Raw genomic sequence first — 15,780 nt, 5'->3', positions numbered from 1 at the left:
GCGGTTAGGAATATGGGGGACTTGAAAGAAATTGAGTTGTAAAGTGATAGAGTTTCGCGCTGTAATCGAGATTGGCGACAAGCCTTTTGGGTCGTTGCCACCAATAAGATTCATCAGGTAGTTTCCTAAATTGGCCCAAATTAGAGCAACTGACTATGAACGGAAGTCAGCGGATACCCCTGGTACAGAAAATAGTTTAATTAATTACCAAAGCCATCTTCTGCTCCCCAGATCTAGTAGCCAATATATACCATACCCATTCTATTTGCCTTCTCCGTCTGTTTCCTTGTCCCCGTTTCACATCACACATGCAGCAACGACCCACCTGCACCAATGTTCGCATACGTTCCACTCGTGATGCTCATAAAATATTCTATGCAGTACAGCTGCGTATGCTCCCAATGATAACAAGGCGCCTTGACGCCGACGAACGTCTCGCCCTATGTTCTGGTTGTATCTATGCATGGGAAGAAAGAGGTCCACATACTGAAATCACAGGATTGGGTATCGAGCGTTTCACCGAGGGACGTCGATGGAGTCCCTCGCGCGTTAGAGACGTTTGTTCTCCTAAAATATATCCTGTGACTCTGCTAATCTCCCTTCAAGGAATTTCTCTTCTACTATGAGAAGTATACTCCACCAGCAGACGCCGGTCATTCTGGGTATGTTCCCGCGCTCAAAAAATAATTGCTGGATTCACTGTTTTACTAGGTCTTCTGAAAAGCAGCCCCCTCGAGATTGGGATCCGCTGGTAAAGCAAACTTATTCAGTTTGGGTTGAAACGGATAAAGGTCGCCGCAAGTGGCACTTGAGTAAGGACATGTGACATTCTAAATTATGGTCCTTACGAAAGTTATTTGTAGCCGCATATTTCACGCAGGCCACAGTCGATGAGCTAGGCACCATAGACAACATACCGGGTGTCGCTGACCTCGTGGTGCCAGAAGGAACCTTCCAAAGCACCCGAGTTGGCAAAACCCGCAAGGGGGAAGACAGTCGCTCAAGATCTGATGTTTTAAAGTCAACGAATTCTACTGTAACCCGGACGTACGCTCCGTTCCCTGCATATTCGAGTCAGCCTTCCCACTACCCTAATTCACCACAATCACCGTATGCTCAGTCAGATGACCCATACCGCTCAGGTTTGGGTCAGCCTTCACAGCAGCTTCGTCCGCCGACATCTGAAATCCCTCAGTATTCGGTACCCCCACCACCCCCACCACCTTCTCTCCCTCCTCTTCGTCCTTCGTATGAAGATGACTACAAATTCCGTCGTCCCTCTCTCCCTACTATACCCCCGCCAGAGCATAGCTCAGCGTTTTATGGTCGCAGAAGCTCTGCCGATTACTCTGTGTCTGGAACCATCCCTCCTTTGGCTAGAACTCGTACAGATACATCATTGAAACCCTTTGCTGAATATCATGCCTCCAATGATCGCGGGTCTTCCCCCGCATTTGGAGCCAGTATGAATCATCCTCCTGCTTCGGGCAGCTCAAGTGGTGCACATCGGGCGTCTGAGGACCCCTATTCCTCCCGACCTCCTTTCCCGTGTTCGTTTAACGTCCACCCATCACGCTCGCCGCCATCGTCTCCATCTTGTCGCATGCGACCCCCATCCACTGTTGGCAGTTTCCAGCCTATCTCCCGAGCGTCAGATGATGATGGCAGAGAACCGAGCCAGAACGCATTTTTGCTTGATAACCCAGCCAGCTTCCCTTCCCCTCATAATACACCACACATTTCGCTTCCCCCTCCCGCACAGCTCTTCCGGTCAGAGCCTCCCCCACAATATGAAGTATCGTCTTCTGCGGATTCGAGCAGCATTGGACCGCAGCGTGTTGGCCTGGCGCCCTTGCATTCCTTGCAGCGCAGTCACCCCTACAAACGTGATCCTGTAGACGACAGAGCCCTTCGGCTATTAGGGCCACGTTCCGGGTGACTATTCGCTGGTTCCCTCCCATCAGGTGTTCAGTGACATACACCACTGTCCGCTTGCGTCCGAATCATTCTTGCGTAAGACGCACATCTGCGGACCCGCGGGAAGAGATATGTGTGTACCTCTGATTAGGCGTGCTTGGCTTTTTACCGAACAAGCGTCGTTCTTCCATGCGGTTTCTAACAATCAAAGATTCTTCACTTCTTCGCTTATGGTATATCATATATCCATAACCATTCCTCGGTACATACTTGGTCTCGCGCTGCAATTGCGCTGTCAAATACAAGTTCGCAACGAATACGATACATGCACGATATGCATATATATATTGTACCTTTGGCTATTTGAGCACGCTATCACGGATGTTTTTTTGATCTCAATCTCGGTCTTGGTGTGCATATCTGACCATGTTCAGTTATATTAATATCCTGGCGTGTGTGTAAAATCAACGTCAAGCCGTAATATTGTATGGTAAAAAGTTCAAAGTGGATGGCATTATGACGTATGGTAGGGGCTAGGGCGAACCTGCAGCTGATATGCAAGCGAATATATATATAGAATGGCTTGAGAATGGCGGCCTTGTATGTACTCACTCCAGACAGGGATGCGTCGATGAAAATATAGATAAGACTCGGTGAAAATAATCTCTTTTCTTGCAAACGGGATGTCGCAATACTGACGGGGTTATACGTCGGATAATCCGTTCGGCTCAACGGCAAATTTGATTCCGTGTTCACGGGGTTTTGCCACAGAAGGATACCAGAACGATTGAAGGCGAACCGAGACAGCGGAAAGTTTTCTACAGCCTGGTGGGACCCCTTACCATGAACTTTGTATAGTTCCGCCTTCTTGGTTTTTTGAACTTACAGGTAAGTTCCCATGGCACCAATCGGTCAGGTTCAGACTGCTTTGGTTAAAACGATGAAATTCACGATGTCTGATAGAATACACTGGGATTAAATGACATGAGGACGAAGCTTATGTCCAAGATAGCTGCTGAGGAGAGCAATGACGGACGAGATTTGACAGGTGCCTAGTAGCAAAGCTAGGGTCGTGACTACCACTCAAATTCACTGCGCGGTGTCAGTGCCAACTAATCAACGACATTAGGATCACGCACCCCGTGCATTTGGCGAATAGGTAATCCTTCCCGTTGACATGGATCATGCCGTCCTTGAGGAGGCATTTCCATTTATTTTTGACGCGGCCGACCTGAGCGACAAAAAATGAGCCCAGAAATCTGGGACATAGATGCCAGAGCTGCCCACCTTATCATATGTGCAGAACACAATATCGGTCTCGCCTTGTCCACCTTCTTCAGCGTCTTCTTCGCCCTCGGTATCCGAGTCGTCGAGGTCGCTGTTGATTGCCTCGGCATCCTCTGTGTGCATCGTCGATGACGATTGCGATGGTTGAGGAAGCGAAGGATGAGATGCACGAGGCGCAAATGGCTGGCTAGGCGGAGGGGAAGGTGAGTCTGATTCAGATGACGAAGGTCCATCAACCTGAGGGATCTTCTGTCCTGGTGCCCTAGCTTGAGGCGCAGGCGGACTGGCGGCGGTGGGGGGAGCACTTGGCGGCTGAGGGGAATGTTGAGGAGCTTTAGATGGTGGCTGCGGAGCCGGGGGCGCGTATGGCCTAGACATGGTAGGTGGGCGTTGTAAGTGCCCTGGGTGAGGGGGGAACGACAAGACACCTTGCTGTCCTCCAGGGAAGCCTGGTGTTTTGAGACCGTTCAATTGAGGCCCAGGGAGTGGTGGTAGAGCGTATGGCATGCCCGGAGGAGCACTTAGGACGTAACGGTTATCCACCGGTTCTGTCTTGACTTGAGGACCTTGGGGTTGCGCGACAGGAGGTGGTGGTGGAGCATATGCGTGCGGAGGCGGGTAGTGCGGGTGATGTGGAACCATCATAGGATGTGGAGGGTACATATGATGGTGCTGTGGAGGCGGAGGCGGCTGTGGTTCAAACTCTGCAACATGCGATGCAATAACTTTGCTTTCCCATTTCTGCAAGAGCATTCACATCACCGAAATTCCTAAACTATGATATGAACGGGAATGATAAGAAGCATATGCTCACATGTTGCAACTCTGCAAGAACTTCTTCGCTGACGCCGTACTCGTCGAACTCGGGCTTAATGGCGGAAATGACTTCGTCTATGACCGCGCGGTAGATGCCAGGCTCAAAAAATGTCTCTGTTACCAGACTGAACTACTACGGACAAGTTCAGGTGAGCAGCTCACCACTATCTTATTCGACATTGTGGATGTCGCCAGCGACGATTGACACAGCGAGCTTAGGATGGGGTCGTGGTGGGGGAATGAAGGAATCCTTTTATACTTCAATGGCCTGCGAGAGAGGCAGGTAAATTCAAACTCAGCTGGACTTCATTCCGGCGTTCCCACGCACGGGCCAACAGTTACAGTGATAGTAGTACTAGTAGTACTGGCATGGCTAGCGCATAAAACATACAGCTATGAATTCCAGGTACTTATAAAACAAAACGCAAGCTTTTTCAGAACAAGCTGTAAACGACGGACGTGTGACTTGAAAGAAAGTGGTATAGCGTAAGCACCGTAAATGGAAAGTCAGGACTTTGACATATACCACTCCGCAACTTGATCGAAGCCTTTGTGAACATGGGTCGTCAACTTCGCAGTGCTCTGTCTTGTCTGCTGTTAGTTAGTTTATCGCAGGCAGCCGACGTATATCTCAGCCCATCTCAACCATTTCCATCCCGGCTTTCCCTACAGCATGCTGGTTTCGTCTTGTCGCAACATCTGGGTCTCGAGCCAATCGAGAATTTCCAGAATTATGGCGAACTGCTAAGAGAGCACGAGTTTGTCGCACAAGGGACTTCAAACGCGTTGTTTCTACTAGTAGACGATGTTAGTTTACAAGGTTTGTTTCCCCACTTCAGGAGCAAGTGCAGTGACAATTGACAAGTCGTACTTCAGATATCATTCCTTCTCTCATGAGCCGCTCGTTCTCGATTGTAGGGGCACCCACTAGTTCCCTTACTTCTTTTGTGTCCTCATATCTGCAACGCGCTGCTCATGCATACTCCCTCGTCTACTCTGATCTCGTTATTCCCCCAGAAGGCATTCCTCGGACTCTTGACATCTTTTCTGCCCCAACACCCGCAAACGAAGCTTTCCTTGCAGAAATCTCAACACTTACCAAATTCGTCGAGCCAACCGCAGATATTTACGATGACAAGTTCGCGTCTTTGGAGTTAACAGGACTGTCCCAACTCGCAGCTACACACGGTCGTTCAAGCGACCAGTACCAGCTTGCAGCAAGAACAGTCCGAGCCGTTCTTGAAGCCAGTACTGCTGATGCAAAGACCCGCGTCGCCGTCTTGTCTTACACTCCATCTCTTATATCGGACAAACGACAACCGCAGCCACCGCAGCAGTCACCCCTCTCAGCACTGCTCCCACCCGCAGGACCGCCAATTCGTCGTCTGGCCTCTTGCCTCACGAGTGCTGAGGCCTGTTCCAACGCGACCAATTCTTGTTCCGGTCACGGGCAGTGCGTGAGCACCCTCAGTGCTGAACAGGAATGTTTCGCTTGCGCTTGCTCTGACACCAAGTCTGATTCTGGGAAGACGGAAAGCTGGGTAGGCGATATGTGTCAGCGCAAGGACGTCAGTAGGTAAGTAGTCGCATTATTTCTCTCGGTTTCGTTCGTTGACTGGGTTCGTACCAGCACCTTTGTGTTGATCGCAGGGACAGTGATCACACTTATCCTCTTGATGGGAGGCTCTGTCTCGTTGCTTTACTCCATCGGTGGCGATGAGCTTCCTAGCATCCTAACAGGTGGTGTGGCAAGTGGATTGAGGAGAGAATGAGAGGGCGCCAATACATTGCATAGCGGGCATGGCTAGTAATTCTTGTCGTCAAATGCAGATTTCCTTCGTGATGCATGATACTTTGATACTACTCGACTTGGCAGCGCTTATGGTACTATTCTTCCAGAGTGACGTTTGATATTGTGGACGACTTTCACAAGTCTGACACAGCTTGTTGGGTATGAAGACTTCTTGCAACATAATTGTGACGATTCACTTAGCATATCGTACAAATCACTCGTACATAATTTCAAGTCACAAGTTATGAATCGTCTTGAGCGTAGCGCGACGTCGAAAGCCGCACTGCCTACCCAGATATAAACTGTACTACTCATCGTCCAACGCTCTGGGCGCACCAGATACTCAATTCTCGTGCCATCGTGCTTATACAACGGCATACACGAAGTAACCATCTCGTTGACTCGGATCGGTCCATCAAAATACTGCTCGAAATATCTAGTGACTCCTGTTCGCCCATGTTTCGTGTACTCGGACCGTGCTTGACATACTGGACGCCATCTATACTAGCGAGATTTTCGAGCGTAAGCAAAAATAATCAATGTACAGGGACATCACGGACCTCAGATGAAGAGTACATATCGCACTGTCACGGTCTTCTTGTGTACTCTGAAAAGATGTCCAGTGAGAAAATTTCATTTTGTGACGATGCGCGTCGCATCAAGATTCACGAACGTGCCCTTCGTCACGAGCTTCGGTGTTGTTTGATTCTATTCAATCAGTCGATTGCCCATAGTCTGCGCTGGACGAGAAGGACGTATCCTGGATCTCCTGTCTCACGTAGGAGCATGTATGCTTCCTGAACATGCGTAGACGCTTGTGAAGATGGATGACGACGAGTAGACAGTGCCTCGCGTTGAACCAAAGAGTAAGCACGAGAGCGTCATCGCACACCAATAACTCTACATGAAGGAAGAACAAAGTAATACGTCCCCAGTTTCGCAGGCCATTCTTCCGCAAGATTGGCATTTGTATGACTGACACAGATTTACCAAAAGCGCTCGAGAAGAGCACGATGTCCAGGCTTTCCCCGACGAATTGTTACCCCACACGACATCCCTGTACGCGTGCGATTTGCGGGCTTCATCTCTCCTTGGGACCCATATGAGAACCTGCCTCGCGAGTACGCAAGGATATTTAAGGTCTAGGGCTTGAAGCGTGCCAAGGGAAATGTGACGAGTTGCAGGGCGATGGTATCGAGGTCTGAAATTCGCTGCCCTTGTCGTGGTAATCGCTAAAGCAAGCCTGGCACGGGTGTAACAATATTTATCGAGGATGTCCCCAACAAAACCAGCATGTCCGCCGGGGCTCCGCTTTCCCTATACGGATTGCTGAAACATAAGCACATGGAAACATTCCCCTACTTTGTCGTGCAGCAGAACAAGGAATGCAAAGGTTCTACCAAAAGTTAGTCGTCCATCGCTTCTTTGCTACTCGGTCCCAAAACGCCCGTGGAGGCGGAAAAGGCGCAAACAACGTCCACAAATTCGAAACGTTTTTATCGCATCGCATCACGATCATTCCTCCCTGTCCTGATATTCGTGTTCCTCATTTTCATCTTCAGGAACGCGCTTGATGAGCTTCAGCGCTGCGCCCTTCTTCGCGTTCGATACCCGATGCCATGAGGGGCACTCGCCGTCTCCTCCGTCAGCCACGTGTGTCCGTCGTTCTCCATATCATCTGTAACGTTCCTGATAACCAACGAAGAGGCGGGTTCAGTGGGGGGGGGGGATACATAGAACATCAAACACCAAACCCATCCGCTCGCCCACACTGGGTCATACACGCATACCTTAATTCCGATAGTTAATAACCCACATGATGAGGCATATGCATGAGTCATTCGGGGCTCAGCCCCCCCCCGTACACAGATCGAACACACGGAGCTGGGCAGGCTCGAAGTATTGTATGAAGGAGAGTACTGCAAGCCTGGACTTCGCTTCAGAGTTCTCGGGGACATGGGTGGGCTGTAGGGTCTTGCGATAGTTGGAGAGAGTAGTAGTGTGTGGTCTGCGGCGCGGGCTGTGTTGAGGGCGGCGAGCGGGCGAGCGATAGGTATGGGGAGGAATTGGAGAGCGTTTTTGAAGCGGGCTGTCTTGTGTTGCACGTGGTTAGCTTAGCGTTAGATGTGAATGAAAGAACGAGATTCATAGTCCACGATTGCATTGATGTTAGGTATCTCTTCGTCTAATTTCCGCAGGGTTTGGATGCATCTTCAGGTGTTGATGTCCTCTAAAAGGGGGATAACGGTGACGATGCGTAGTACGCTGCCAGAGCCATTGAAGATGCGGGTTGTGGAGACAAGGGAGGTGCCTTGGGCAGCCTAAGCTGACTTATACCCGCTGAAAGCAGGTTGTGAGACGGTGTTCACTGCCGAGGACTTGTGCTCTGGCAAGCAGTGCAACCTGTCAGAAGTCGAAATGAGTATGGAAGGACCATTAGATTAGGAATGATGGGAGGTGAATGAATAAGCGCACCTTTTGCGATCTCCTTTAGAGCAAACCTGATGGGTTTCGAAGGGTTTTTTTTGCTGCAGTAGGATTAGATGATGATTTGGAATGAACGTGTTAAATGGACAGGCCTGTTTGAGTGATGATCCTGCTTCTACGACCGTCATGAACTCACTGCAAAGCTCTTCTTCGGCAGAGCTGGCACCAGATTATTTATGTCGTGGTGAATGCAACATCGCTCACGCCTAAGGATCGAGACCATATGACTCGATATTCCCGAATCACTGAGTCACCTGCCTGAAGCAAGTTTCCAGACAAGGGCGAGGTTTGTATGAAAAAGTACATAGAGCGAGATGGAAGAGGACTTACCCACGAATAGCAGCCTCCACGACTGAGATCAACGACTCAATAACATTAGCATCAACTTTGTTCAAGGATGCGTCCGTCTGAAATATTACCACCGGCACATGGAAAGATGCAGCTCTCAACGCCGCCAAAAGACAATTTACTTGCAGCTCATTTGGTTGTCCTACCAGAGTCAATTTCCATAGCATAGGAAGATGAAGTCGGCTGAACGTTCCAATGAACACTTGCTGACAGCCGAGATCCGGTGAGATGGGAAGGGTTATCGATTCAAGGCAAGCATGCGTCGCCGAATCATTTCCAAAAACAGCACAGATGTTACCCACCACGAGGGTCTCCAAAAGTCAGACATAGTACACGGGTGACATAACCACGCCTCCTCTCGGAAAAGAGGATATCAAGAAGTCGATAATCTGACTATGAGCGATCCCTACGTTTCTGAGTAATGCAAAGAGCAAGGAGTGGGCAACTTAAGGATATGTGAAAGAATGGCCTCAATGGTCGAACTCGTCTGGGAAACACAACCCGGATGCTCGACCAGGCCCCTGGCGTTGAATGTGCAAGGGTTCACCAAAGGCGGCACACCCTGGTTGAGAGTGGTAGGTGGAGGGCTGGCAACATTAATATTGAGTGAAATGATAGCATCTCCAAATGAGAAGATGCTGGGACAGTCTAGCATGTCGTTAATGACGAGCAAGAATACTTGTTGTAGAAGTTCCACTGGTAGTCGGTGGATGGGATGTTCTTTCATGTTGACGGAGGGACGTATAAACGAGATACGAACAATGCATGGATCTTGTGCAGGAACGGTTTGATCCTTCTTGCCGAATGTTTTCATCATTGAAAGCAGACTCTAGTGTACCTATAAGTGTGTGCTGAGGCAACATCGAGATTCCTCTCGGCAGACGCCGACAACATAACATGTGACGTGACGCCAGCGTCCACTTCATAAATTATCGATTTATCGATACCATTAACCAATAAGATGTTTGTATATTTTCTCCGAACATTTAGGATCACAACTTCTTGAACTTCACCACCCAAGTCTCAGGTGGCTCCCTACCACTCGGAATGAGTCTGCTCCTCGCAAATGCCTCATCCTTGATAAGCCCCACAAAAGCAACACGAGATCCAAGCCAATCGATGCGGAGCAGAAGCAGCTCTCGCTGCACGAGCCTATGATCTACTACATTAGCGCCAGGTACAGGTCTCGCCGCTGGCGCAATGCATGCTGCAGAATGCGAGCTCCCCTGCAACACAGGTTGTATCATTGAGCGACGATCACGCGCTCTGATAAGACTCGCACGTCTGTCATATCCAGCGGTGCCCCACTCTGTATCCGTGAGTGGGCGCTGTAATGCAGCGTGCAGGGTAGTGAGAACATCAAGACACGTCACACCCTCTTCTCCGGCACTGGGGTCAGGACCGATGTCAAATGCCCAGGGGAAATCTGGGCTGATGAGCCGTATCTGTCTAGGCCGTTCCGGGGTAAGTGGGACGAAGAGCAGCTCATACCCGCAGCCTGCATATGGAGACGTCGATGGGAATGCAAGAGATGTAGGGGGGAATCGCAGGTCGTATATCAGTGGTACGGATGGCGTCGCAAGAAATGGGTGGAGATAGGCTAGCGAGAGGCATGAGGAACGATCGGGGTCACAAGTTGTGTCTGAGGCATACCCTTTTGGGTTTCGTTAACGTTTGATGACATTGTTCGTCGCGCGGAATGGTTATCTAGGAAGATATTTGAACACATTGGAAATTAGTAAAACCAGGACGCGTACATATGAGTGGTGTATTCTCTGTATCATGTCGAGTCATGGCGTGCATATCGACAGCATCTTGGAGAAATGGAGCGTGAGCGCCACCTTTATATATCAGATGAGTCAGGTCATATGGTGATTAGATACAACAACAGAGAACCCACCATTCAATGACCGCGAGTTGTGGTCGACAAGACCCGTTATATTTGCGGATGCTAACCAACAAATCAAACTTGGATTCAAAGTGACTAAGGAAAGGGTACTACCTTGTACCCAAAATTCAGGCGGGGGAAAGTTTCATATTGGGGATGAAGAGGATGATTTGAAGGTTCTAACGACAGTTGAGCAGAGAGTTATGGAAAATAATCACGGCTTACGGGTATGGGCAGCGTTAACCCGTGGACGATGCGAGGGGACATTGTTTGCCACATCAATATGCTGTGCAGTTGACAGGGGTGAAGTAACATAGGGAAGCTGCACTGGGGGGTGGGGCCACCTGCATAGCGAACATTGTGAACAGCTGGAGGCGAGGTAGTGGGATTATAGGCAACCCACTGGCCATGGCGGGGACGGGAGGACATGAGGGAGACGAGGATGGTGTATCGAGACTCGTGACGCTCGAGGCATTGCGAGGAGGGCCTGTTATATAGTTTTACCTTAACGCGTTGAGTATTTTTGGCAAAGTTTCCTATAGTCATATCGACTGACTGCATGCTATTCCTCATTAGGATCCTAACCTTCCTCGGACCTCCGCGGACTTTTTCATCTCCGCGCAGCTACGCTCTGGAAAATACAGCATATAGTCACGTGCAAATGTCAAAACAAGTTATAACCTTTACTCCCTGATTTTGAATTGTCAACTCTATGGTGGCCTCACACTCGAAGAAGCTGAGCGATGCAACACTGTCAATGTTTTAAAGTTAGTTTCCCATTCTGCTGTGGAACACCCTGAGTTAGCACTTGACACCAACTCAATCCTTCACCGTAATACCTCCGCTGCTGGCTCCACCTCTAACATATCCCACGACGAAATCATACATGAGGCGAGCTTGTCACCACGTGTATTTCACCTGTTCATTGATCAAGTCGCGACGAAGAGTGGACAGTCTAGTTAACTCTGATTTCAAATTGGGAAACTTGGGAAGTTAGACGTCCCTGCAGCTGCTCGAGGTTTGAAATCATGGCAGTGAAAACATGATGGCGTTGCACTTCTAGAACCATCGTATAGATCACAGGTCCTTGTGAGGCTCTTCTTCAGCGAAACTTTGCACAGCCAGCCAGATTGTCGCCACTGTAGCGAACGTGATCCGGATTGAAAACATTGAAAGCACCGGCGGGTGTCAGAATTAATTTTGGAAACCTTGCCATATAGAGTGATAACCCCTGTGACGCACATGTCAATCCGAAGATGTCCGTAATTATAACAACCAAAAAAAGGTGTTATCCGAACATAATTTTAAGCAGTAGGGCCAGCTAACGTGGCAAAGCCCGCTACCACTCTTGTTGCAGGAACTTCGGGTTTCATGCTTGTCCTTGCTGGATACATCCCAGTACTATACCATACGAGCGGCGCTCAATCTCAGGCTATGCATCATAATAATGATGTTACTGTCCGTAGTCACATGTATCTGATAACTGGAGCACATCGGCTCTACCTCGTGCCTCGGGCAGTCGACATGCTCCCCGTATACTCATTTGCACAGTCCCTGGTAAGTCGAATTATCATAATTTACTCACGGTGCGAGACAAGTAATTCACCAGGCTGCAAATGATCAACAGAACATTCCATGAGGGATCAAACGATGCACTAACAGGGAGGAGCCCAGTGAAGGCTGACATAAGTAATACAGCGATGCGAGAGTAGGCACTGTGCTTCTGCAACCATCGTGAACACGCAACTCACTACAAAGCTCTTCTTCAGCAAAGCTGGCACCAGATTATCTAGCTGTGGTGAACGCAACATCGCCCACGCCTCAGATTGAGATCAAATTGTTCGATGACTCAAGATTCCTGAATTCTGATGTCACTGAGTCACCGGCCTGAAGCAAGTCTCTAGACAAGGTGAGGTTTGTATGAATAAGTACATAGGACGAGATAGCAGAGCACCTACCCACACACAGTAACCTCCTCCACAACTGAGAGGAACGGCTCAATATATTAGCATCAACCTTGCTCAGCGGTGCGTTCGTCTGAAAAGTTACCACCGGCACATGGAAAGATGCAACTCTCAATACCGCGAAAGGATGGTCGGCTACTAGCCTTTGGTGGTACTACCAAAGTCGATTTCCGTGACATTGGAAGATGAGGTCGGCTGAACGTTTTGATAAACCCTTGCCGACAGTCAAGACCCGATGAGACGGGGGGGGGGGGGGGGTTATCGATCCAGGGCAAGCACATGTCGCCGAATCACTTCCAAAAACAGCGCAGATGACATCCACCACGAGGATCTCCAGACAAGAAAAGTCAATAAAATGAAGCAAATGTCTTGTAGGAAAGCGGCCTGGGGTGGGGGTGACGTAGATGCAGATGTAGATTTTGCACATAGAAATATGCGCACTGATTTGGACGTGTTCATGGAAATAGCATGGATTGATGCGGAGGCAAGAAAGATTCAGTGCTTTAGATTTTGCAGAAGTCGGTCCAGCAACATTCCGATATTCTCAACTGTGGTGTGTCGAAGTTATGATTCTAGTCATAGGACATGGGTGACATACGCCTCTTCTCAGAAAAAAGGATATCAAGAAGTCGACAGTCTGCCACCGAGTGATTCAATCCCTACATTTCTAAGCTTAATGCGAAGGGTGAGTGACTACCAGAGAGGGCAAGCCTTAGCCGGCACTTGGAAAGAAATAGCCTCAATAGCCGAACTCGAATACGACCTGGATGCGCGACTAGACCACTGGCTTTGAATGTGCAAGGACTCGCCAAAGGCAGCATACCCTGGTTAAGAGTAGGGAAGGGCGTGTAACGTCGACTGAAATAGTAGCATCTCCAAATGAGAAGATGCTGGGACAGTTTGGCACGTCGTCAACGATGAGCAAGGATACTTGTTGTAGAAGTTCCACTGGTAGTGGCAGCCGATGGATGGGAGGTTCTTTCGTGTAGACGGGAGGGACATGTAAATGAGAGACAAACAATGCATGGATCTTGCGCAGAAGCACTTTAAGTTTGCTCTCCTTGCTTTCATCGATATCAATGAAGGCAAACTCCAATGTGTCGTTAGCCTAGAAACATACGACATCAACATTCCTCTCGGCAAATGCCGACAACACGACACACGAGCTGACGCGACACGAGTTAAGCTTGGACTTGACATCATCGATACAAATCGCCAGTAAGATGTTTGTACATTTTCTCCAGATATTTATAATCAAAATTATAACCTCTTGAACTTTACCACCCAAGTCTCAGGTGGCTCCCCACCACCCGGAATAAGTCTGCTCCTTGCAAATGCTTCATCCTTGATAAGCCCCGCGAACGCAACACGAGATCCAAGCCAATCGATACGGAGCAATATCCTCTCTCGTTGCACGGGCCTATTATTTAGTGCTGATGCGCCGGGTACAGATCTCACCGTTGGCCTGGTGCGTGCTGCAGAATTCGAGCTCCCCTGCAATGCAGGTTGTGTCATTGAGCGACGATCACGTGCTCTGATAAGACTCGCACGTCTGTCATGTCCAGCAGTGCCCCACTCTGTATCCGTGAGTGGACGCTGCAATTCAGCGTGCAGCGTAACGAGAACGCCAAGACACGTCACACCCTCTTCTCCGGCACTGGGGTCAGGGCCAATGTCAAATGCCCAGGGAAAGTTTGGGCTGATGAGCCGGATCTGTTTAGGCCTTTCCGGGGTAAGCGGGACGAATAGTAGCTCATACCCGCAGCCTGCGTATGGAGACGTCGATGGAAAAGTGAGAGATGTAGGTGGGAATCGCAAGTCGCACATTAGTGGCACGGACGGCGTGGCGAGAAATGGGTGGAGATAGGCTAGCGAGAGGTATAAGGAACGATCGGGGTCTCGAGTTATGTGTGAGGCATACCTTTTTGCATTTCGTTAATGTTCGATGACATTGTTCGTGGCGCAGAATAGTCATCTAGGAAGATATTTTTTGAACACTTTGGAAATTAGTAGAATCAAGACACGTACATATAAGCTGCGTATTCTCTGTATCATGTCGAGTCATGGTATGCGTATCAACAGTACCTTGGACAAATGGGGCGCGAGCGTCACCTTTATCAGATGGGTCAGGTCATATGACGACCAGATCCAACGACAAAGAACTCACCATTCCATGTCTGGGAATTGGGGATGTTGCGACGTTGAGGGCTGACAGGATCCGTTACATTCGTGGATACTAACCGAACGAATTAAGCTTGAATTCATGACATGGCCAGGGAAATGGTAACTACGTTGCGCCCAAGGAGAGTAAGTCGTATATGGGGGATGAACATCATGATGATAAGGTTCTAAAAACAGCTGAGCAGGGAGCCGTAGAACAAGGAACGCAGCTCACGTACGGGTGAGGGTGGCATTAGCCTGCGGACGATGCGAGGGGGTATCGTTTGCCACAGTATTGTGTCGTGCAGTTGATGAAGGTAAAGCAATATGGGGCAGCTGTATTGGAGGGTGGGGCCACCCTTCATAACGAGCATTGTGTGAAGCTGGAGGTGAGATGGTAGGATTACATGTAACCCGCTGATATTGCCAAGGGGGACGAGCTGTAGAAAACATGAGGGAGATGACAATGAAGTACAGTGAAGCTTGTAACACTTGAAGCTTGAAGCTTGAAGCTTGAAGCATTGTGAAGAGGGCACAATATATATACGCTGCGACTGCATGCACCTTGAGGCTGAATTCCGATCGGATCGGCGACTCAATTGGGACCACTGCCATCAGCCATGTCCGAGTTCATATGACGTCGACGTGACCCATGGCTCTGCTCTGTCGTTTGTCAATATTTTAGGAACTTGTTGAATTGCAAATTATTACAGACCGGTATTCATACTACCTCCGATACTCCGCTACAAGGCTCCTATGCTCCTGATTTTCATGCACAAGATGGCGACATACGTTCCTTGAGGATTTGATACCAAAGGACATGTCCTAGGCCTGCCCGCGCATCCGAGTCAAAATATGAAGGTGATGTCCGTAACCAGATGGTCAAGACCGAAGTGCGATTAAGTGGACCATCTAGGTTTTACCATATGTAGGATAAGCCAGCATCAATCAATGTTGGGCTCTTACCTGTGAGCAGACTGTGACAGCGCGGACCATACGATAGGTTTATCGTTATTATTAGAAAGCCACGTTAGCCGGTACCCTTGCGCATTTTCTCATGTCGCATAACTGGAAGGTGATGCATATGCATAACCATCATCACTTGAGATCGTAATATCTAC

The 15,780-nt window shown here is 49.1% G+C and overlaps 8 protein-coding genes across 8 annotated transcripts; 3 read left to right on the top strand and 5 right to left on the bottom strand.

Moving 5' to 3' along the window:
* Positions 1-214: 214 nt before the first annotated feature.
* Positions 215-2,333, top strand: BJ212DRAFT_1389889 (Gti1/Pac2 family-domain-containing protein). The gene is made up of 4 exons (XM_041336964.1): positions 215-557; positions 607-662; positions 712-812; positions 864-2,333. Exons 1-4 carry the CDS (start codon positions 309-311, stop codon positions 1,937-1,939), a joined length of 1,482 nt encoding a protein of 493 aa, XP_041187660.1. The 5' UTR covers positions 215-308; the 3' UTR covers positions 1,940-2,333.
* Positions 2,334-2,801: 468 nt separating this feature from the next.
* Positions 2,802-4,355, bottom strand: BJ212DRAFT_1389884 (transcription factor IIA, alpha/beta subunit). Its single transcript, XM_041336963.1, has 5 exons — positions 4,183-4,355; positions 4,019-4,120; positions 3,205-3,945; positions 3,057-3,148; positions 2,802-3,009 (listed from the first exon to the last, which is right to left on the bottom strand). Exons 1-5 carry the CDS (start codon positions 4,198-4,200, stop codon positions 2,994-2,996), a joined length of 969 nt encoding a protein of 322 aa, XP_041187659.1. The 5' UTR covers positions 4,201-4,355; the 3' UTR covers positions 2,802-2,993.
* A 223-nt stretch (positions 4,356-4,578) lies between these two features.
* On the top strand, positions 4,579-5,792 carry BJ212DRAFT_1283012 (uncharacterized protein; the record flags this gene model as incomplete). Its single annotated transcript, XM_041331720.1, has 3 exons — positions 4,579-4,840; positions 4,897-5,596; positions 5,651-5,792. 3 exons carry the CDS (start codon positions 4,579-4,581, stop codon positions 5,790-5,792), a joined length of 1,104 nt encoding a protein of 367 aa, XP_041187658.1.
* BJ212DRAFT_793584 (uncharacterized protein) lies at positions 5,750-6,431 on the bottom strand. Its single transcript, XM_041344083.1, has 2 exons — positions 6,373-6,431; positions 5,750-6,316 (listed from the first exon to the last, which is right to left on the bottom strand). Exons 1-2 carry the CDS (start codon positions 6,388-6,390, stop codon positions 5,900-5,902), a joined length of 435 nt encoding a protein of 144 aa, XP_041187657.1. The 5' UTR covers positions 6,391-6,431; the 3' UTR covers positions 5,750-5,899.
* A 736-nt stretch (positions 6,432-7,167) lies between these two features.
* Positions 7,168-9,464, bottom strand: BJ212DRAFT_1590635 (uncharacterized protein; the record flags this gene model as incomplete). The annotated part of the gene is made up of 4 exons (XM_041342492.1): positions 7,168-7,905; positions 8,288-8,340; positions 8,630-8,789; positions 9,209-9,464. 4 exons carry the CDS (start codon positions 9,462-9,464, stop codon positions 7,661-7,663), a joined length of 714 nt encoding a protein of 237 aa, XP_041187656.1. The 3' UTR covers positions 7,168-7,660.
* A 175-nt stretch (positions 9,465-9,639) lies between these two features.
* BJ212DRAFT_1303785 (uncharacterized protein) lies at positions 9,640-10,945 on the bottom strand (the record flags this gene model as incomplete). Its single annotated transcript, XM_041333486.1, has 6 exons — positions 9,640-10,247; positions 10,301-10,354; positions 10,405-10,488; positions 10,548-10,598; positions 10,761-10,821; positions 10,880-10,945. 6 exons carry the CDS (start codon positions 10,943-10,945, stop codon positions 9,640-9,642), a joined length of 924 nt encoding a protein of 307 aa, XP_041187655.1.
* A 1,800-nt stretch (positions 10,946-12,745) lies between these two features.
* Positions 12,746-13,584, top strand: BJ212DRAFT_1389868 (uncharacterized protein). Its single transcript, XM_041336962.1, has 2 exons — positions 12,746-13,047; positions 13,098-13,584. Exons 1-2 carry the CDS (start codon positions 12,976-12,978, stop codon positions 13,290-13,292), a joined length of 267 nt encoding a protein of 88 aa, XP_041187654.1. The 5' UTR covers positions 12,746-12,975; the 3' UTR covers positions 13,293-13,584.
* On the bottom strand, positions 13,499-14,649 carry BJ212DRAFT_793502 (uncharacterized protein). The gene is made up of 4 exons (XM_041344082.1): positions 14,528-14,649; positions 14,421-14,474; positions 13,663-14,367; positions 13,499-13,607 (listed from the first exon to the last, which is right to left on the bottom strand). Exons 1-3 carry the CDS (start codon positions 14,562-14,564, stop codon positions 13,760-13,762), a joined length of 699 nt encoding a protein of 232 aa, XP_041187653.1. The 5' UTR covers positions 14,565-14,649; the 3' UTR covers positions 13,499-13,607; positions 13,663-13,759.
* Between the last annotated feature and the right edge of the window lie 1,131 nt (positions 14,650-15,780).

This window comes from Suillus subaureus (assembly GCF_016647635.1).
Source record: "Suillus subaureus strain MN1 chromosome Unknown BJ212scaffold_48, whole genome shotgun sequence".
In the NCBI taxonomy this organism is placed as follows: Eukaryota; Fungi; Basidiomycota; class Agaricomycetes; order Boletales; family Suillaceae; genus Suillus; species Suillus subaureus.
The sequence above is the reverse complement of the archived record's forward strand: the minus strand, read 5'-3'. Positions and strand labels throughout refer to the sequence as shown.